Below are 23445 nucleotides of genomic sequence, written 5' to 3'. Positions count from 1 at the left end.
AGAGAGAGAGAGAGAGAGAGAGAGAGAGAGAGAGAGAGAGAGAGAGATTGAAGAGGCAGTGACTGCTAGAGTTAGGTCTTGGAGGAAGTAGGTAAGGAGAGGGAAGTGATATCAAGGGTGCAAAAACCTGTACTAGGCCTGTACCACAGTGTGAATAGAGAAAGAAGTAAAGGACTCAAAATCGTTATAATAGCTCTTTTTTTGTAGTAAAGAACTAGAAACAGGGTGGGGGGACCCATATAGAGTATATGAATGTAATGGAATATTATTACACCTTAAGAAATTACTAAAGGTAAAGTTTCAGAGAAACTTGGAAGATTTGTATTAACTGATGCAGAGTAAACCAGAAAAATTTATATAATAACAGCAGCATTGTAAAGACAAATACCTTTGAAAGACTTAAGAACTCTGATCAATGATATGATGAAACACAATTCCAGAGGACTGATGACAGAGCATGCTGACCACATCCTGACAAAGAGGTGATAGACCCGAGAAAAAGACACAACTTTTCAGACACAGACAATATGGGAGTTTGTTTTGCTTGATTATTCATATTTGCTACTAGAGTTTTGTTTTTGCTTTAATTTGGTGGCAGTCAGGAGGGATTTTAGGAATAGGATAGCCCACCACAGAAGAAAGAAAAGATGATTGTTGAAACATTCTTAAATGCATAGAAAATAGCAAAAAGAATCACAGATAAACAGGACAGCTTTGAAAATTTTATGTTGAATTTATCATATACTTAAAAAGAAAGGTAAGCTGTACATGACAGATTCTCATTTTCATTTGTAATCCTCTTTTTCTGTTTTACTCTGCTTGGAAATACCCATTTTATTTGATTCAGAATAAAAGGTGCTTGTTTTGTAAAAGCATACGGTATAGGTTTTGTCTTAGGAAAAAAGTAAGAAATATCTCCTTCTGTGACAAGAAGGAACAAGGAAAGAACAGCTGATGATAGTGAGAAATTTCTGGGTTTGGGACAGCAGTGTCATGTCAAGCAAGAATCATCAAAGAAGTCAGCCTCAGTCACATTAATCTTTGACTGCTGGGGCGGGGGGTGAATTTAGCTGTTATGTCACTAAAGCTGTGCTACGTCATCTTCTGCTTCTTCCTAGGTCTTTTCCCCCCTACAAGTGGACGGGCATATATCAATGGGTATGAGATCTCACGTGACATAGTTCAGATCAGGAAGAGCCTAGGCTTATGCCCCCAGCATGATGTCCTCTTTGACTACATGACAGTGTCTGAGCACCTTTACTTCTATGCTCAGGTGAGCCTAAAATAAATATCTTTTTTTGTCTTGATCACCTGCTTGAGGTAGTCAATATTCCTACCGTCACAGGGTCCCCAAGAACCATGGAGAGAGGGGAAGAGATAGAGAGATAGGAGAGGGGCAGGAGGTGGGGGAGTAGAAGGGAGATAGTAAATAGTTAAGTAGCTTACCCATCTTCACATGACTGTCTCTGAGGCAGTATATGAGCCCACATCTCCTGACTTTTAAGTCCAGTGTCCTATCAATTCTACAATGCTGGGTCAGGCTTCCCTCAGAAAGCCCCAGTCTAAAAGTTCTCTCTTTCACTTGGTCTCATAGATGAAAGGATTATCTGAGCAAAAATGTCCTGAGGAAGTCAATCATATCTTGAACATTCTTGATCTGGAGAATAAACGCCACTCGCTTTCAAAGTCACTGAGTGGAGGAATGAAACGCAAGGTTTCTGTTGGCATCGCTCTCATAGGAGGCTCTAAGGTACAGTGTTGGGTGGAACCAGGTCCCCTCTGCAGCCTGGCAAAAATATTAGCTGATAAACTTAAGTGAACTGGTATGGACCATTCCTCCTAAGAAGACTCAACTGAGATATGATCAGTGAGCAATCAGGTCATTAGTTAGGTTGGTATAGGGTGGTCATAATAGTGAGGGGATCTGTAATTCTAGTTTAGTCCTGGGTCTATTGTCTATCCTTAGCCATCTGACCTTGCCCCACTGTCTCTATCTCAGCCTGAAAAGTGAATGCCTAACAGATAATATATCTCATATATATCACCTGCTGTATCTAAGTAAAACTCACAGTACTCCCCTGAATGGACCATTATGGTGGCAAGAACATTTCCACCAACAGGAGAAGAACATACAGAACAGGACCCCCACCTCATCTGGTAAGTGGTATGGTACCATTTGATGAGTGTTATAACTGTCCCTTTTGGGTCTGTAGGTAGTGATGCTAGATGAACCAACTTCAGGCATGGACCCAATTTCACGGAGAGCCACCTGGGATCTCCTTCAGCAGCAGAAAAATGACCGCACCATTGTGCTGACTACACACTTTATGGATGAGGCTGACCTTTTGGGGGACCGAATTGCTATTATGGCCAAGGGGGACCTGCAATGCTGTGGCTCTTCACTTTTCCTCAAGCATAAATATGGTGAGGACAAGGGAGGAAAACTGGGTGTCTCTACTACTTTTCCTCATTACCAAGTTAGTATCAAATCTCCAGCATAATGAGTAAAATACTTTCTAGGTTCACTTCATACATAGTTTCTGAAACCTGATAATGAAAGGCTTTCTTACACTGAATTTCCCACTCTTTGGTCCTGGATCCTTGGTCCTAGGTAGAACATTTGTGAAGATAAAACATATTAATGTCTAATAGAAATCTATCTCAGAGAGTGTGTAAATGCGCCAGAGAATGGATATTTTTCCCCTATAGATACCTTTATTCTCAACTCTAACACTCAGTACATTAATCTAATGGAATTTCCTTACTTTTTTGGTTGTACAATTTTGACAACCTTCTTTCTTTATTAAGCCAGTCACCCCCAAACTCATTCCCAAGCCCTCTTATGAAGAATAGGAGACGATTCTCAGAAGCAATACTGAGCTCTTTATGAATGCAATCAGACTGTGGAAGGTTGTCTGTCTCATCTCGCATGGAGCTAACCCAATCAAAGCAACTTAAGGCCAGGTGCAGCCTAGGGAAGAAAACTATAAAAACCCACCTGGTTTCATCCAGTCTTTTAAATGGTTTCTTTCAGGTGCAGGGTATCATATGATCATAGTGAAGGAACTTCATTGTAATACCAGTGACATTTCTCGTCTGGTTTATCATCACATACCAAATGCCATTTTGGAGAGCAACGTTGGAGCTGAATTATCGTTTATCCTCCCCAAAGAGAGTGCATATCGGTATGGATCCAGAGAGTTCTAGACTGATGTCTTCTGTTTGCTCAGCATCTGCAATTGTTTTCTGGATTCCTCAGTTGTAATAGATGAGTTCTGATAGGCCAGGGCCTGTGACCTCTTGGTTACTTACATTGCCACCACATGCATAGTATGAGCAGTCAGGAAATTCCCACCATGAAAAGAACTCTTACCAAAACACTGGAACACAGATAACCTTGGGGAATTCATAGGAGAGTAATAGGAACATCCCTAGTACACAAAGACCACCAGGTTCCCCCAAAGAAGTATTTTGTCCATTGTAAAGAATATTTAGAACTTCAGTTGTCATCCATATGTAACGTACGATGAATCAGGACGTTGTCAAACTCGCAAAACTCCCTTTGGTCATGAGATCAGACTTTGAAGCAAAGCACTTCTCCACCTTTTGTAGTATCCACCTTGGGGAAAGCTTGGATCCCTTGCCTTCTAATTTAGTCAGTGCAGTCATTTTTAAAGGGCAGTTCCAAATGGATTATTTTTCAAATGTGCTTTATTTCCTTCCTGATTACATAATCTAATGTTAACTTTTCCATAAACTATCATACCTACCCTAGATCTGAAATCCCCAAAGGGGATTTGTTCATTAGTGACTTGTTCATTAGCACCTTTGGGTTTACAGTGACCATATAAGCATTGTGCTTATATGCTTCAAAGGGACACTTTGGATGCTCAGTCTTACAAGAATGTAAAGATAAGGGGCAGCCAGGTGGCTCAGCAAGTAAGAGCACCAGCTCCAGTGTTGGGATGACCTGGGGTTCAAATCCGGGCTCAGATACTTAGCACCACACCCAGAAATAACTGGCCATGTAACCTTGAGCAAGTTACTTAACCCCGATTGCTTTAAAAAAAAAAAACGTAAAGATATCAGATGCCAAAGATAGTATCTGAACAACTACTTAAATTGAGCTCTGAAAAATTGGTGGGGTAAGAGATTACAGAGAGTCCCACTCCACAGTCCACCCCATCTACCCCCATGAGTATTAAATTAAAGGGGGAAAAGATTAAAGGAGAACAACTAAAGAGTATGAAAAGAGAATGGTCTTTTATGTAAGAAAAAGAAAAGAACAAGAAATTAAATAAACAGCAGGGAAAAAAATCTTCCACACATGAAATACTCTGGTCTAGGAGATACTGAAGATGTTACCAGAAGGGAGAAATCACAAGTCATCTTCAGGAATGGCCCAAGGATTGAAGTTTGCCCCAACATAAAGTAGATCAAATTGGATAATGACTAAGTGAAGGAGGTTCTGATGTGGATAGAGAAAGGACTGGTGCAGTGAATAGAGTACCAGCCCTGGAGTCAGGAGGACCTGAGTTCAAATCTCGCCTCAGACACTTACTAGCTGTGTGACCTTGGGCAAGTCACTTAACCCCAATTGCCCTGCTTTCCCCCCTCCAAAAAAGCCCAAAAAGAGAGAGAGAGAGAGAGAGAGAGAGAGAGAGAGAGAGAGAGAGAGAGAAAGGACTAGGTCTTATCATGATAGCTCTGTCATCAGTGGCTAAAGAGAAACTTACAAATATCAACAACTTGAAGAACCAAGCCATGTTCAACAAGCATTTAGCCTGCACCCTCTGTCCCTCTGTGTGCTAGTCACTGTGCTAGGCTTGGGTGGAGGGGGTGCAAAGACCAAACAGAACTCAGGTCCCTGCCCCAATGAAGTTTCCTTTCTACTGGAAGGATACAGTATTTCCGCAGATAAATAAACAGAAGTTAATTTGAGAAAGGAAAGAGCCCAGATTCCTAAGGGGTTCAGGAAAGGTGGCAAGTGAGGTGAGCCTTGAAGGCATGCCAAGAAAAGGAAGGGGATGCACCCACAATGTGAGGAAGAGCCTGTTGAGAAGCATGCAAGCAGGAATTAGAATGTAGTGTTCAGGGAACAGTAAGTAAAACAGACCAGTTAGGCTGGACTCTAGAATGTGCAGAGGGAAATGTGAGGCCAGTTTATAAGGTAGGATGGAACAGAGGAATGACACAGTCAGAACTGTGTTTTAGAAGGATAATTTTGACAGCTGAGTTGGAAGATGGATTGGAGAGTAGAGACTGGAAGCAGGGAGATCTATTTGAAGACTATTGGAATAATCCAGGAAAGAGATAATGAGGATTTGAACTGGTTTAGTGACTGTATTAGAAGAGAAAAGAAGACTGCTTCAGGAGATGTTATGGAAGGAGAATTTATGACTTGCCAACTGATTAGATACAGGGGGTCAGGGAGAATAGGGAAAGTTAATTCCAAAGGTATTATATACCTGTTTGACCAAGAGGGAAGAAGCAATCTTATAGAAACTGAAGGAGACATTATATAGAAGGAAGGGGATAGTTGATTTGTTAGAAGCTGGAAAAAAAAAGTTTGAGCATTATGAGGACTTTTACAAGAAACAAGCAATTACAAAAGAATTCAGGCAGAAAAATATTAATAGTGGAAGATACAAAATCTCACAGGGTATGATAAATCAAACAGAAGGATGAAATCAATTATAAAATTGAAAAGAAAGCTAGAAAAATTTGGTCTGATATGGCTTTATTAGACAATTTAACTTTTGTTCAGATATACACAAGACATTTACAAAAATTTATCACTCTGGGGCATAAAGAACTTGGAAATAAACAAAAAGGGAGAATTTGCCAACATTAATTTCACATGCTGTCATTCAACTGGAATATTAATAACAAAAATGTGATAAAAAGATACAGGCCTAAATGGAGACTAAAATATAATTGGCAAGAAGGATTGAGTAAAAAAGAACAATAACTAATTATAGAAGCAATAAAAAATTATATGTAAGATGATAACAGGAGCAGCTAGGTGGTACAGTGAATAGAGCACCGGCCCTGGAGTCAGGAGGACCTGAGTTCAAATTTGGCCTCAGACACTTAACACAAAAAACTAGCCATGTGACCTTGGGCAAATCACTTAACCCCAATTGCCCTGCCTTCCCCCCTTGAAAAAGCAAAAAAAAAAACCCAAAATTTTAATTGTTTTTAAAAAGGTGATAACAAAACCATTATATCATACTGAAATTTATGGCAAGAAGCTTAAGCCATTCTTTAAAGAAAAAAAAAGTTTATTGACTGACTATCCTTCCATTTAATAGCAACTTCTTTCTGTCTTAAGAGTTTTATTTTTAAAACGATTATTAGGATTGTTGTAGTTAATTTCCCTTAATAATGCATAGACTTAGCTTCTCACAAGAACCTCACATTTAGAATACAGTTAATATTTAAAGATGGTACTTTTATTGTGTACTTTTTAGCATCTTTTGCCTCATTTTCCGCAGCTCAGTCCCTGCCATTGAAGAAGCAGATAAGAGCCCCACAGGGCTAAGGACCATCTTGTATTTTCCTTCTTTTCATGGGCACAATAGCCAAAGAATTCCTAACAAGGCATTTATCCTACTTACTATGAACCTCCTACTTTTACAAAAACTATTCCTTGGAAAATAGACATAGTATTATTACCAGGACCACACTTTGAAGCCCCTCTGGCATAGTCAAAGCTACAAGAGTTGTGCCTTCCTCTGGCATAGCCTTTAAGAACCCAGGTTCACCTCTACTCAGTAAAAAAAGAAGACAGCAAAATTTCTCCAAAAAAATTGATTCTTTATGATCAGATAGAATTTATACTAGGACCAAACGGATACTTTGATATTAGGAAAATAATTTACATAATCATTGACAAGAAAGGATTTATCAATAAATTTAGAAAAAGCCTTTGATAAAACATCATGTTAAAGACACCAAAAACAGAAGAATTTTCTTTAACATAAAAGACATTGATTTTAACTCAAGAGCAAGTTTAAAAACAGTATCACTTTATTATTTATGGCATAGTCCTAAAAATGCTGTCTCAATAAGAAAAAAGAAAAAGGAATACTCATGGCTAAAAGGAGAGGTTAAGATAACTCTACTTGCAGATAATATGATTCTCTTGGGTTTTCTCAGTAAACAAAAAAGATATCCACAAAATATCAAGGTATAACATTTATTCACAAAAATCAGCATATATACATGTTACTATTAAAAATAGGAAAGGATAGTAGAAAGGTGTTAATTAAAAATTATTTGTTACATGGGGTGGCCCTCTGGGAGTTATGAGGGAGAGGGATACCACAGGATATTTAAGCAATAAAAATTTATTTTAAAAAAATATACTCATTATCTTGGAATTAACCACTTAAGAACTACACAGGACTTATACACATCAACAATAAAGCAATTTTTATAGAAACAAAAAATTAAACTATGAGAGTCAGTGTTTGTGATTGGTCCACATTAATGTAGCAAATATGAAAATACTTTTCAAATTAATAGGTTTAATGCTAATGCTGATTAATAGTTCAATGGCATATTTTATAGAATTAGGCAAAACAACAAAGTTCATGTGGAAGAAAAAAGGTAAAAGAATATCAATGGAAATTATGCAAAAAAGGAAGGGCCTTCTATTGTGTTCTCAGATTTAAAATTATACTGTGAAACCAAAACAACCAAAACTGATACTGATTTTTAATTTTTTAAAATTTTGATCTTAGAATATATTAAATACCAACAAGCCCAAACCAGGTATGTGTAGTTATCACAGTTTTTGATAGACACAGAACCACAAAACTCTAGTGAAGGCATTCCATTATTCACCAAAAATTACAGAGAAAACTAGATTGTGATCTGACAAAATTGGGACCAGACCCCAACTTTTCACCATTTGAAATGACAGCCAGAAATGTGCTGGAGCCCACATTAAAACCAGCGCCCAAGACCTGATCTTTTTTTTTTTTTTCAGTGTGAATATGAACAGTTTTCAGTGTGAATGTGTACATTTTGGAAATGTGCAAATGCTACAAATGAGGGCTTACTTTATTGTTCTGTTGTTTTTAACTGCATGGTTCTTATCAACATGTATAATACTCTTTTGATTCTGCTTTCTTTACTCTGCAGCCCATCATATAGTAACATTGTAGACTTAAGAAAGGATAGGGAAAATGTTAAAAATGAAGATTAAACTTATCACTGCCTTGCTACATTTTTTTCCATAGAACTGTTTTGTTAAAAGTTTACCAGGGGGGCGGCCAGGTAGCACAGCGAGTAAGAGCACCGGCTCCAGTGTTGAGAAGACCTGGAGATCGAATCCCGGGCTCAGACACTTAGCACCCACCCAGAAACACCTGGCCGTGTAACCTTGAGCAAGTTACTTAACCCCGATTGCTTAAATTAAAAAAAAAAAGTTTACCAGGACACAATTGGCAACAGTACAAATATTTTTTAAGGCACACCCAAAAAAAATAGAATAGAAGGGATAATTATATTTTTAGCAACTGTATAAAAAAAGATGAATTGTTAACAAGCTCTGGGTGATTTGGAGAAAATTTTTAAAAATAGATTTAATTATATTAAAAAAAACTTTCTATCGTATTTCAGATAAAACTATGACATCCAAAATTTATAAGAAGCTGATTCAAATAGGCTGTCAAAGTATATAAAGAGGTAATTCTCAAAAGAAGAAATATAAACTCTCAATCTCAACAAAAAATTCAAAATCTCTAATAATCAGAGAAATTCATATCACAACACCTCTGAGATCCCACCCCTATCAAATTGGCAAAGATAATTAAGAATAGCATTCGGTGCTGGCAAAGCTATAATGAAATAAGCATACTATCAACATGACTGGTAAAATTGTGAAATTGACCCAACTTTTTTGGGAAAGCAATCTGGAATTATATGGAATAATAAGAGTTGGAAAAGTATATAACCTTTGACCTAATAGTCCCATTGCTGTTACTATATTCCAAGAAGATTATTGACAAGTTAAAAAAAAAAAAAAGACCTGTTGCAAAAAAAAATTCTTAGCAGCTCTAGTTATAATAATAAAAAATAATAAAACCAAACCAGAAACAAACTAGGTATAAAATAAAATAATATATTATTAACTATTATTATATTTAATAGCATATTATTATATTTAATAATATATTATTATGCTTAATAATATATTTTCTAACATATAACATATTATTATAATCTGTATAGTCACCTACTATGTGCCAGTTACTCTGCTAAACACTTTACAAATATTATCTGATTTTATCCTCACGACAGCCCCAAGAGGTAGGTACTATTGTCATCTCAATTTTACAATTAAGGAAACTGAGACAGGTTAAATGATTTGCCCAGGAACACACAGCTGGTAAAAATCTGAGGTTAGATTTGAACGCAGGTCTTTTTGACTCCAGGCTCAGTGCTCTATCCACTGAGCTACCTAGCTGCCTTAGGAATGACTGAATGAGGAATGACTGAACAAATTATGGTATATAAATGTAATGGGATATAACTGTACAAAAAGAAATGATAGATGTGAAGAATTCAAAGAAATACAAGAATACATATGTAGGGGCGGCTAGGTGGCACAGTGAGTAAGAGTGCCGGCCCCAGAGTCAGGAGGACCCCGGGATCAGTTCCAGCCTCAGATACTTAACACCCACACACACAAAAAAAAACTGGCTGTGTAACCTTGGGCAAGTTACTTAACCCCAATTGCTTTAAAAAAAAAAAAAGAATACATATGTAAAGTGATACAGAGCAAAGAAAGTAAAATCAGAAAGAACATTATACATGTTGACAATAACAATGCAGCTAAAGCCAACAAATTCATGTTACACACATCCAGAAAAGGTGAAAAGTGAAAAGGATGGTATAAAGATTGCTGTGTTAAAGCTGATGCACCTTTTGGAATGGGGCTAACAATTGCTAAATAATGAAGAGTTTACAGTCTTGGGTTTGTTTTATTTTACTCAAATGCTCATATTTCTTATCTATCGCACATATTCAAATACCTATCCTTTTCAATGGATTTTTTTTAAAGAACAACCAAACTAGTCATTTTCATTCTATGCCCTTCCTCCTTCTAGGTTTGAAACTCTCTTTACTGAACTGGAACAAAAACAGAAAGAGCTAGGCATTGCCAGCTATGGTGCTTCTGTCACCACCATGGAAGAAGTCTTCCTTAGGTGCGTATTTAACTCTGAACATTATTGTTATGGTCACTTTGAGTTTAGAGGTATTGGTGGTTAAAATATCAAAGGAGAATTACTGCCCTTCAATGTATCCTAAAATGTCCATCTCTAGAACAGAGATAGGCAAATTGATTAGGGAGTCCAATATTGATGCCTAGGGTTAAAACATGTAGAATTTCCCCTAGATTTATTCTAGAGACTATCGTGAATATTATGATATGACAGATACTTGATGAAATCTTTAATTCAGATAATTTTTCCAGAAGAAAGTTCATGAAGAATTTCTTCACAATCCAGATTTTTCTCTAGATGAATACTTGGCAGAATTACTAACTTAATAACTGGCATTTGGTTCTCCCAGAATTATTAAACCACATAATAATTACTTTGATAATATAACTGGAAGATTCTCACACTGGTTGCAGCCATCTGCAGCAGGGTGTAGTACAAAATACACTGGACCCCAGAAGTCGGAAGACCTGGGTTCTGGTGTCAGTTTAATCACTTAGTAACTCTGGTCACTTTGACCTCTTTGAATGTGTGTGAAATGGGAATAAAAATAACTCCTTTGCCCCTCTGTTGGAAAAACTGTTAAATACTATATAAATATTAGGCTGACTCTCAGATGTTAATTGAGGACAAATTGAGTTTTCTGCATTAATGAATGAGAAGAGGACTGAAAACTTTAGACTGAATAAATACATTTTTAATAGCTAGGTCTCCTTTAGAAAGGTCTTATTGAAGCCAGACAACAAGAGTAAATGATCTGATCCATTTCTTTGCCTTCACACAGACTGTCCACCATTCCTGAAATAATCTCCCTCTGCCTCTTGAAATCCCCATTTTTCTGTTTTTAAAGAATTAGCTCAAGTGTCACATTCTGTGTAAGAAGACTGGAAGGGTAGAAAGGGACCATACTGGGAAGAGATTTAAATGCCAAACAGTGAAGTTTATATACAATCCTATAGACAATAAGGAAGCATTGGATTTTTTTTTTTTAGAAGGGAGATGATACGGATTTTCACTTTAGGAAAATCAATTTAGAAACTGGGGGATGGATTAAAGTAGAAAGAGACTTGAACCAGGGAGACCAAATAGGAGATTCTTGCAGTAGTTCAAAGGAAATGTAATAAGGGATCAGTATTCAAGTAGAGAGAAAGAGACATGTGAGGAATGTTATGAAGATAGAAACAAAAAGGTTTAGCAATTAATTGGATATGTGAAATGAGTGAGAGTGAGTTGAGGATGACACTGGGAGACTAGAAGGATAATGGTGCCCTTGAAAGAAATAAGGAAATGGGGTGGCTAGGTGGCGCAGTGATTAGAGCACTGGCCCTGGAGTCAGGAGGACCTGAGTTCAAATCCGGCCTCAGACACTTAACACAAAAACTAGTCGTGTGATCTTGGGCAAGTCACTTAACCCCAATTACCCTCCTAAAAGCAAAAAAAAAGGAAGTTCAGAGAAAGGGTAGGTTTAGGAGTAGGGGTAGATATTTCTGACTTGGACATGTTAAGTTTGAGGTATCAAGGGAATATCTAGTTTAAAATGACCAATAGGCAATTTATAATGGAAGACTATAGCTTAGAAGACAGACTGGAGTTAGTTATATTTAATTTCACCTTTGTAACATCTCTCAAATACACTGCTTTCTCTCCTCGGATACTGCAACCACCTTGGTGAAGGCCGTTATCATTTTATGCATGGGCTATTGCAGTAACTTGTTGGTTTGTCTGCCTGCCACTAGTCTCTCCACATTTCAGTCCATTCTTTTCTTAGTCACCAAAATAATTTTTCTAAAGAGCAGGTCCAATCATGCCACTCCCTTACTCAGTGAATTCTAGTGATCAAACATGAAAGCCACTCTTTGGCTTTCAAAGTCCTTCCTAACCTAGCTGCTCCCTCCAACTTTCAATTCTTCCTATTCTTTATACCTCTCCTCCCCTCCCCACCACTCCCATGTAGTCTTTGATCCAGTTACACAAGCCTCTTTGCCGTTCCTTGAACAAGATACTCCATCTCCTGATTCCGAGCATTTCTACTGGTTGTTTCCCACACCTGAAATGCTCTCCATCTTCATCTCCATCCACTGGCTTCCTTCAAGTCTGTAGCACCAATGCAATATTTACAGTGCCCATGATCACTATAAATATACCTGCATGGTGCTCAATTCCAAAATATAACAGACTCTCCACATAGAGGACAGAAGCAAAACACATATTCAGACACCAGAAAACTAAATCCCAAAACCAGTAAGCAAAGAAGTTAATAAGCCACAATAGCACAGAGAGCCACAGCATCCTTTACCCTTCCCACAAACCAACACAAGACCAATATTTACTCACAAACAATTTACTCTCAATGTCTCCCTCAGAAACAAACTCTCCTCCCAACCATCTAGCTGGCTCTGACTCCCAGCTTCCTGTGTGCTGTGCTCCACCCTTCAGCAAACTCTTCCCACCATAGGCTCCATGTGATTACATTCAGCCTATTAGAGGACAGAGTATATTTTCAAAACAGGAAAGATCTCCAAATTCCCTTAGGCTTATTAAGGGACAGGGAAGATCTTCAAGTCACCATTACTGTTATGAAGTCCTGGTTTTTAGTCCCATCTTCTCCCTTAATTCTAGCTCTTCCCTCCCCCTTGATTATTCGCGGCTTATCCTGCATGGAGCTTGTCTGTACGTGGTTGTTTGCGTGTTGCCCCTCCCCCCCCTCCCGTGAGCTCCTCACGGGCAAACGCTGTCTTTTGCCTTTCTTTTTATCCCCAGTGCTCAGCACGGCGCCTAGGCTGTAAGGAGCATTGAGTAAATGACTAGATACACAATGACACTAGAGAGTCATAGAAAGAAGGCAACGCTAACTAATCATTGGAGAAAGTGCTGAATAGCCTGGTGTTCAATTTCATATTTTTCCCATTGACTTATTTCATATATACCAAATTTTATCTGCATTCATAATAAAAATATGTCTTGTGCTCTTTTGGTCCAGAGTCGGTAAGCTTGTAGATTCCAGCATGGATATCCAAGCCATACAGCTTCCTGCCTTGCAGTACCAGCATGAGAGAAGGGCAAGTGACTGGGCCATGGATAGCAACCTCAGCGGAATAATGGATCTCACCGACAGTATCGGGGCCTTAATCAAGGAAGATTGTACCACCATCAAATTTAACACCAGGGTGAGAATTCTTAGTTGGCACCATAAGCCTGGCAAATTCAGGATAGATGTAAGTGATACAGTTTGGTTTAAACTATATGAATCCAAGGAGATATTAGCAGTGTCAGCCATGAAAGATTCAGTAGATCTGAGATGTTGGCTTCTCTGTGGTGTAGCCTGAGGGTGAGAAGGTTCTTTGAGTTCTAAGTGCTATTTACATATTAACCAGGGCAGTAAGCATTCTCATCCTCCTGCAGAAAAGTCCTGGAAGGAGCATTGAATTCAGGTGGTCTGGGTTCTAATCCTGGCTCCATCACTTATTCAGCCTTGTACCCATGAGCAATATCATTTAACGTGTCTGATTCCCAGTTTCTTCATCTTTGATCAGAATTGTAAGAGCTTCTCTGCTCACCTCACAGAGCAGGTGTGATACTTTGGAAGATTCTGTGCCAAAAACATTTTTAAAATGTTAAAGTGCTCCATGGATATAAGGAAGCATTCTCTTTGTCTAAGACGTTACTAAATCCCTACTGGTGACCTCAAAGGAGGAATTATTCTCTTTTCTTTTCAATAAATACCTTGGACAGACATAAGCAGGTTGCACTCCTGAGACATGTCAGAGCTTACCCTGCAAGGCTTCTCTTCAGAGTTATGCTCTGTACCCTGTGTTTTTTTTCTACTGCTGAGCTGCAGTTAAATCTTAACTGGCAAAGTATCCAGAGTGGATGGACCTGCCTGACTCTGTTAACCACTATAACCCCAAGTGTGATAGTAATGGAATATAAAGATTCCCCTGTATTGGCTTGGTTTTCAAATTGATTGTGTTAAAACCCAGAGCTTGTTAATCCCACCTTGTGGCAGCAAGCACCCCAAGCGTCCTCAGGGTTTGCTGCCAACACAGGTTCTTGGATCTGCTTTGATAAAGGAAAGCAACTCAAAATGGGTTAACAAGCTTACTTTAATCAGTCAAACAGATATCGTTTACCTAGTTCAGGGGAAAAAGGTCAGCACCCCGAACTTCAGAATACACAGACAGAATTATCAAGTCAGAGAAACAGATCAAGTAGACAGATTTCCAAACTGTCCAACCATTACATCCATACCAAATCAACATCTGGGTTTCAACATGTGGGTTTTTCAAAGCCAGGGGGCTCTGGACAATGGCTTCCCAGAATCCATATCAAATCACAGAACACTTCTCAAAGTGAGCCCCAAAACAAAGCTACAGATCAGGGCTTATATAGCCTTCTCCTGGCTCAGAGAATGTAACAACCTTATTGACTCACTGGCCAATCAAGAACTATCTATGGAAAAACAAGCCTCCCACCCCAGGCTCCAGGTACACTTTAGCCTAGGGGCAGGGAAGATCTTACAAATTTACATTCTCATTACACACCTGTGGGATGGACTTGTTGACTTGAGACATCAGTCTCAGTAGCTCTGAACCAACAGAAAGGTTCCCAGACCCCTGCAACAACAGCACTGTCCTTCACCAGTGAACAGTATTCACTCTCTGTCGGCAGGACAGTCTCAGTAGCTCTGAACCAACAGCCAGGTTCCAGGACTTTTTCAACAACAGGACTGTCTTTCACCAGTGGACAAATCTGGCAAAACAACATCAAAACAGACAGACAAAGTACCAGCAAAACAGCCATGTCTCCTCAGTCCTTGGCAGCTCCGGGGGCAGGTCTCAAAAGTCCAGGGCAATTCAAAGTGGCCCTCAGCAATCCTCTCAGTCTCTCTCTCTGCCTCCACGAGGTGCTGCTTCCAAAAAGTTCTTCTGCCTCTCTCTTGTCTCTCCAAATCTACCTCACCAGCTCCTCCCAGTTCATGTCTCTCTTTTCACGGCAACAAGTCCATCCCACAGGTGGGATTAACAAGCTCTGGGTTTTAACACAATCAATTTGAAAACCAAGCCAATACAGGGGAATCTTTATATTCCATTACTGTCACACCAAGTCTGTTATCTTTTTCTTGCAGCTCTACCTTCACTGCCAGCAGTTCTATGCCATGTTCACAAAGAAGGCCTTGTACAGCTGGCGCAACTGGAAAATACTGGTGGCACAGATCCTCGTGCCCCTGACTTGCATCACCTTGGCCCTAATGGCCATCAACTACTCTTCAGCAGTTCGAGATGACCCCATCTTGCAGCTAACCTTGGACCAGTATGGCCAGACAGTAGTGCCCTTTTCCATCTATGGGACCTCCAAGCTGGACCAGCAGCTTTCAGAACGCTTTAAAGATATGCTGCAGGCTGAGAAGCAGGTGCCTCGGGAAGTGTTAGGTAAGTGCCTCTGGTGTCCAAGACCTGTCTGCCAGGGGCCAAGGAATAAAGTTAGGATGTGTATGGTGTCATAGCAGAGAAGAGAAATCATTTAGAATTAGCAGGGAACATAAGCAGCCTTCAGACTTGTAAATTTCAGGAAAGTGATGATAATATTAACTCATGTTTTTGTAGTGTTTAAGGTTTGCAAAGTACTTGTTGCTTCACAACCACCCTGTGACGTGGATAGTGCAATCAATATTATCCCTATTTTATAGATGATGAAATGGAGGTTCAAGCTTATCTGGGAACACACAGCTACTAAGTGTCAGAGCCATGATTTGGGGCAGGTCTCCTGACTCCAGGCCCAAAACCCTTGCACCCCACCTTGTATCCTTTGTGCAAGGATGTACATTTATAGGTGCTAAACTTTGTCTTTATATGCTGTTTGGGAATGTGATGTTAAGAACAATTTGAAAGTTAAAAGCACAGCTCTTTGCTGATAAGTTTGAGAATCTAAAAGAAATTGATAATGATTTTTAGAAATGTGAAAGAACAGAATTAACAAAACAAGTGGATAACCTAAATAGATCAGATATCAGTTGGAGAAATTAGGCAGTCCTCTAAAGAGCTGTCTGTCTATATCTTCTGTGAAGCAAGAATGACCTTGATATCCATATCAAACACCAAAATTATTGGGAGAAAAAATAATAAACCAATATAATTAATAGGCCAAGGCAAAAATACTAAATAAAATATTTCTAAATAGTGAATGGTATAATATTTTTTAAATTTATCACAACCAAGCCAAATTTATGACTAGAATAAGATGATTTAATGCCAGAAAATACTCAACATAAAAAGAGAAAAATTAAAGACTATGTGATCATTGAAAAAAAGAGTGCTGAATTTGTCATTAAGGGACCTGTGTTCAAATTTTGAGTCTGCCATTAACTACTTGTGTCATTCAGCTTCTGGCTTCAGTTTCCTTATCTCTAAAATGAGCAGGTTAAGCTCACAAAAATCACCTTCACCTCCAACAAGAATCAGGGAAAACTGATAAAAAGAGAAATTCCCTTTAGAGTAGCAACAAACGGAAGGAATGAAGAAGGGAAGGAAAGCTGGCTAATCTCTGGAATGATCCAGATGAAACAAGCACAGATATCCAGGAAACAGGCTTTTACTGTATACTGTGTTCCAGGAAGGTGTATGGGGTGTTCAGGGAGGACTGGTACCTCTGATATCAGGGCTTGCTGAGCCTTTTTGGGGCTGCTCATCCACGTTTGGTGTCCACCTTCCCCCCGATCTCACCTGTAGCTCCAAGAAGCTGTAGCATGCACAGTGACCACACCCTGATAAACCATCTTAGCAGGTGGGCTAGGCTGACAGTGAGCTAGGGGGATGTCTACCCCAAATATGTGGACTTCACCAGTGGAATGAGCGGATGAGAACAGAGTTCCGTTGGCCATGAAGGTGCTGAAACAGGTGCTGTGGAGTGCATGGAGCTTAGTCAGACTTCAGAGACACTAAGGTCATCCACTGCATCCCAGACCAGCACCGGTCATCTCGATTTTTGTTGTGCCTGTGGACTTTGATGACTGGAAGAGAAAGATGACTTTGTGCAACTCTGCCTCACTTAAATCCAATTCACTTGCAAGTCAGGACATCACCTGATGCTATTGGTCCTCTTTGAAACAAAGGACAAACAACATGTACCAGGCACTGTCCTAAACTCTGGAAATATAGATAAAAACAAAAAGAAAGACAGTCTCTGCCTTTGAGGTACATACATTCTATGGGGGAAAGTAGGAGTGGGGGCCAACAGAGATAAAAATGAAGGTGCTCGGTTCAGAGGCATGGTTTAGAAATCCAGAAGTCAAGGACAGAGCCAAGAGGGGGAATGGAGGCTGGCTTGGATCCCTCCACAAAAGGGAAGGCTCTAGGAGGAACTCACCAACAGAAGGGGTTGGGTGTTGCACAGGGATATTGCAGGTTGAGAAAGCTGTAGAAGTGGTTGGATGTTCCAAGGTAAGGAGCTCCCCCCTCCCCAGCCCCCGGGGAAGTTTCAGGATGAAACAGCAGCAGAGGCATGGGGGCATCAAATATTTAGACGTTGATTTATCAAGACATGCAAATTACATGAAAACAGCCTCAAACTGATTATGACAGACATAAAGGAGGAACCGAACAAGAGAAAACTTTTCCCTTTTCATGGGTGAGTTGAGCAAATATGGTAAAAAAAAATGTAAGTGCTTCTCAAACTATAGCTTTAACACAGTGCCAGTTAAAATGCCCATAGACTCATAGACTCATAGAATCATATGAAATCATAAGTTTCCTATGGAAAAATAAATGAGAAAAAAAACATCAAAAAGAACCAAGAAAAAGAAACAGAGGTGGCTAGGTGGCACAGTGAGTAGAGCACCAGCCCTGGAGTCAGGAGGACCTGAGTTCAAATCTGGCCTCAGACACAACACAAAAACTAGCCATGTGACCTTGGGCAAGTCGCTTAACCCCAATTGCCCTCCAAAAAGGAAAAAAAAAAGCTAAAAGCAAAATGCCACCCTCTTCTCTTAGTCTTTTACTGGAGAAGGTGGATGAGATACCTTGATATGATTTAGTGGCTTTGAGGCATCATTGAAAGCATTGAGTGAAAATAAGCATTTTATATTTTGAAAGGTAATAGTTGAGTATCCTTTTCTAGGCACCCATCTGCTTGCTTTTGCCTCCCCAGTACAGAGCCCCAACTGATCAATCAGGGTCTCTGAGCCTTACCTGGTTGATGTTCAATTGTCATTGCTTAGTAATTCCATCAAGAACTTACATTTATAGCACTTGCTGTGCATGCTCATATGGGCATGCACACACACACACACATCCCTTTTGATGATCATATAAATATGAGGAAGTCAGAGACCCCTCATGAGGAAAGGTTGGGGATCTTAAGTTTAAAACATTAGTCTTGCTCATATCTGTATTAATGCTTGTAATAACCTGTGAGTTTTTCACATGACTTAGCAAGGTCATCCTGTACCTTTGTAGTCCATTTTTAAGAAAACTTAAATTCCTATGAAATCTCTCAATTTCCAACCTGTCAACATGATTCTGGATCCTGATTCTGTCTCCCAGTGCCAGCTGTCCCTCATAGTTTTTGGTGTAGCTGCAGATTTTGATAAGCATATAGTGTATATTTTTATCATTATTGATAAAAAGTGTTGAATAGAATAGTGCTAAGGTCAGAGCCCTACCCAATGCCTGCCACTAATCACCTCCCTTCACATTGACATCATTCAATTAAATTCAACAAGCATTTCTTCAGATAAGAGTTCTTAAACCCACTTATGAAACTATAAATATGTTTTTCCATGAACTCAGCTCTTGACCATACTGTGATCTAGATGTTTCTCCAGTTTAACAGTATCTTTTCTAAAATGTAGCACACCAGCTGCCACATTCTGTTATTCTGTCTTCAAAGGATCTCTCCCACCTGCCCTCTTCTTCCCACTCCCATGGTTCCCATCATTTCTGACCAGGCTCTCATTGCCTCTTGTCTTCATTACTGCACAATAGCATTCTAACTGGTATCTTCATCTCCAGTTCCATAATCCTTCACACTGATGCCAGATTAAGCATCCTCATGTCCATATCTCACGTCACTGTGTTGCTTAGAATATCAATGATATTTTTGTTGTTGAGTCATTTCAGTCATGTCTGACTCTTTGTGACCCCATTTGGGATTTTCTTGGCAAAGATACAGGAGTGGTTTGCCATTTCATTCTCTAGCATATTTTACAGATGAGGAAACTAAGGCAAAGAGACTTAAGTAACTTGCCCAGGGTCACATAGCTAGTGTTGAAGGCCAGATTTGAACTCAGAAAAAAGAATCTTCCTAGCTCCAGACTTCACTCTTATCTACTGAGCCACTTATCCTATTACCTACTAAATAAAGTCTCAGTGCCTTAGTCTGGCATTCAATAACCTCAAAAAACAGCACCAACCAATAACAGCAGCCTTATTTCATATTTTTCCCTTTTTTTTACTCCTCCCCCTAACATGTCCCATGATTTCTCAGCTTTATGCCCTATACCCTTCCATCTCCGCCACACTTCCCAATCACCCACTGCAAGCTTACTGATACTTACTTCAAGACCCAGTCCAAATACTTCCTCCTCTATGAAGCTTTCCTCATTTCTTCCCATTAAAAAGTACCTTTCTGGGGCGGCTAGGTGGTGCAGTGAGTAAAGCGCCAGCCCCAGAGTCAGAAGGACTGGAGTTCGGTTCTGGCCTCAAACACTTAACACCCACACAAAAAAACCAGCCGTGTAACCTTGGGCAAGTTACTTAACCCCAATTGCCCTCCAAAAGGCAAAAAAAAAAAAAAAAAAGTACCTTTCCTCAAAACTCTAGTAGCACTTGACACCCTTTCTATAGTCTGTATTCTGTATATTGTAGTCATATGTAGTCCATCTCTCCTCCCTCCATACAACACATACACTCTTACCTTGTAAGCTCTTTGATTATTTTTTTTCTAAGCAATCGGGGTTAAGTAACTTGCTCAAGGTTACACGGCCAGTTATTTCTGGGTGTGGTGCTGAGTGTCTCAGCCCGGATTTGATCTCCAGGTCTTCTCAACACTGGAGCCGGTGCTCTTACTCGCTGTGCTACCTGGCCGCCCCCTTGTAAGCACTTTGAGAACAGAAATTCTAATATATCTTTGTATCTCCTTCAGTGCTTAAAATAAGGCTTTGCATTTAGTAGGTGCTTAATAAATATCTATTTAATTGAATTTAATTGCCTGCTGCTTCCCCATGCAAGGTGATTTGGAAGAGTTCCTGATTTTTAGGGCCTCGGTGGAAGGTGAAGGCTTTAATGAACGATGCCTTGTGGCAGCTTCCTTCAAAGACATCAGAGACCAGACGGTTATCACTGCTCTGTTCAACAACCAAGCCTACCATTCTCCTGCCACTGCCCTGGCCGTTGTGGACAATATTCTGTTCAAGCTGCTTTCTGGTCCTAGCGCCTCCATTACCGTCTCCAACTACCCTCAGCCCCGAGGTGCCGGCCAGGCCACGACAGAACAAACCAAAGAGTAAGTATGTGAACCTTGGTTTCACCCAGGGCCAAGGCTTTCGTTCCATGATTGCCTCCCCCTGCCCAGCTGGCTTTAACTTTTTTGTTAGTAGGTCATGTTCTGGAGTGTAGCTGCTAAAGAAAATGGCTCTTTTCTTCTAACTGGATGTGCTGAGAGCTCTCCTCTCTACCCATTCTGTCTCCTGCAGGGGCCACACAGGATTTCACCTAGCTCTTAATTTGCTCTTCAGCATGGCTTTCTTGGCCAGTACATTTTCCATCCTGGCAGTCATTGAAAGAGACATGAAGGCAAAGCACATTCAACTTGTCAGTGGAGTCTATGTCATTCATTTTTGGCTTTCTGCCCTGCTGTGGGATCTTCTGACCTTCCTTATCTCCTGTTCCCTGCTACTGGTGAGCTTGGAATAATATGTCAGTTAAACCCTCTCTCCTACACAGCATAGGAGATTTATTTTTGTTTTTATTTACTTTTTAAGTGTTTTATTTGATGCTCTTTTCTTGTTTGGTTATCACTGTTACTTTCCAGTGATTCTCCGCCAAATAGAACTTTTCCTTGTGACTAATAAATACAATCAAGCTAAACAAATCCATACATTGGCCAGATTTCTCAGTCTGCCCCTGTAGTCTATCACCTCTCTGCTATGAAATAGCAGACTTGCCTCTCTATTGGTCCTCTGACATCACTACTGAACCTTGTGTTGATCAGACTTCCAAAGTTATTCAGTGTTGTTTTCCTTTGCCTTTTTGTGTTCATCATATAAATCCTTCTCCTTTGGCCATTGGTACCCAGGCACTAATCCATCCAAGGAACCTGATTGCAGATGAAGCAACCTTAGAAACTCCTTGCCTCAGTTTCCCGGGGCCTGCAGAAACAGTAATCTTCTGTAGGCCTCAGTCCCTCTGTCTTTGGTACCTGTGAAGCTGTCCCAGCCTGGTGTTACTAGGGGAATCTTCACAAGTTAAAGCATCTGTCCTCTGACTCTTTCCAAAGAGAAGACAGAGAATGTTCTTAAACTAAGATAAAGGTTGTCTTGAGACCTGTCATCCTTAGACTCCTTTAGTAAAGAGAACATGAGCACATCTGTTTTACTGCTAATGTGTCAGTTTTGGGGGGAGATTAAGGAGTTCTGTATCTATTCTAAAAGGTACTTGAAACAGTGCTTTCCTGTTTTTTCTTCCTGATGTTATGAGCTAATTCCTTGTTTTTTTTGTCACCCTTTTCTCCACATCTCCCTTTCAAATATGTCTCTGTGGTGTAGGTGGTGTTCAGAGCCTTTGATGTGGAAGTGTTCACCCAGGATAACCACCTTGCAGATGCTTGGATGATTTTAATGCTCTATGGTTGGTCCATCATCCCCCTTATGTACCTTATGAGCTTCTTTTTCTCTGGAGCTGCAGCCGCCTACACCAGACTTAGCATATTCAACATCCTCTCAGGCCTTGCCACCTTTCTCATCATCAGCATCTTGCGTATGCCAGGTGGGGGACATTGAATTTGTTACAATCCCTCCCCCTAGCAGACACATAGTGATCCCCTCTCCAGATAACAAACATGTGAGGAGAGGTAGGCTCATGAATGGAGATTGTCATTAAGAAGACAATTCCTGAGATGTCAGTGAAAGTCTCCGCTTTTCATAAATCTTTCAGTCTGATGCTGGAGCTAAATCAGACATGCTGACATTGAATTAGGAAAATAGGCTATTTGGGTGTAGCTACCTCGGCATCCCCTCTTCCCATCCTGTAGTCATGTAACTTTGGAAACATTTTAGATTAGTGCTTGGAGGAATTGTTGCTATTTCCTCCCAGACAACCTGTTTTCTCTGGTTTGAGGAGGAATGTTCAAGGCAACCTCGGAGTGTATCCAGTGTTTTTAGGCCAGAGATAATTTTTGGCTTCTGGGCCTGAAGTAAGGCAGATTGACAATATGAGTGAAAGATACAGAGTTGAATAGTTTGATAACCCTAGTTCATTTTGAGGAATTCCCAGAGTAACATTGTTGTTTTCACATGGAATGATGAGAAAGGACTATTGCTGTGCAGGGAATGTCTATGACTTCAGCGTTATTGCACTAGCCTTGTTTGGCTATCCTGGGAAAGATGGGCTTGTTGCACAGTAAACTAATCTATCACATTTCCATTACAGGTCTAAAATTGTTGCAACTTTCTAAAACCTTGGATATGGTGTTCCTGGCATTGCCCAGTCATAGCCTAGGAATGTCAATCAGCAACTTTTTTGAAAACTATGAGACTAAGAGATACTGTACATCTTCTGAGATTGCAGCCCATAACTGCAAGAAATTTAGTGAGTATCCTGAATTCCTCTAACTCCTGGCTTAGCAATCCCTTTCTTACCACCTTTCATACTTAAAAGCACACAGGATAAACTGGGGAGAGTTTATAATCTTCCTTGGACGGAAAAGAGCTGGAGCATCCTCAGGAGACATAGGAGTTATTACCTCTGTAAAGAGATGATCCAGGGAAAATTCAAGGCACATGAAATATATTACTCCAGGACAATATATTTCTTTCCCAAACCCAAGGTGTGCTAAGCTTTATAGGCCATGAGTAAGAAAAGCAGCATAGTATCATGGATAGAGCACTGGATTTGGAGTCAGAAGACTTTTTTGTTGCTTACTATGTCATTGTGGACAAATCATTACCCGTCTCTGGACCTCAGTTTCCTCATTTGTAATTTGAGAGTTTTTGGTCCAG

General features: G+C 39.9%; 1 protein-coding gene across 1 annotated transcript in view; it reads left to right on the top strand.

The window, feature by feature from the left end:
- The window catches only part of ABCA3 (ATP binding cassette subfamily A member 3), a 119261-nt gene that overhangs the window by 77831 nt on the left and 17985 nt on the right, over positions 1-23445 (top strand). Inside the window, exons 13-23 of the mRNA XM_069063198.1 lie at positions 1119-1273; positions 1595-1750; positions 2214-2424; positions 3035-3185; positions 10122-10220; positions 13216-13402; positions 15361-15664; positions 20459-20732; positions 20923-21127; positions 21994-22213; positions 22877-23035. Coding sequence (XP_068919299.1) covers positions 1119-1273; positions 1595-1750; positions 2214-2424; positions 3035-3185; positions 10122-10220; positions 13216-13402; positions 15361-15664; positions 20459-20732; positions 20923-21127; positions 21994-22213; positions 22877-23035 — 2121 coding nt within the window. The remainder of the gene's footprint in view (positions 1-1118; positions 1274-1594; positions 1751-2213; positions 2425-3034; positions 3186-10121; positions 10221-13215; positions 13403-15360; positions 15665-20458; positions 20733-20922; positions 21128-21993; positions 22214-22876; positions 23036-23445) is intronic.

Source organism: Petaurus breviceps, unplaced genomic scaffold (assembly GCF_028583685.1).
Source record: "Petaurus breviceps papuanus isolate PSGF00001 unplaced genomic scaffold, PetGlider_PUasm1.0 138, whole genome shotgun sequence".
NCBI lineage: Eukaryota > Metazoa > Chordata > Mammalia > Diprotodontia > Petauridae > Petaurus > Petaurus breviceps.
Note: the sequence above shows the minus strand (reverse complement) of the source record. Positions and strands in the feature narration are given on the sequence as shown.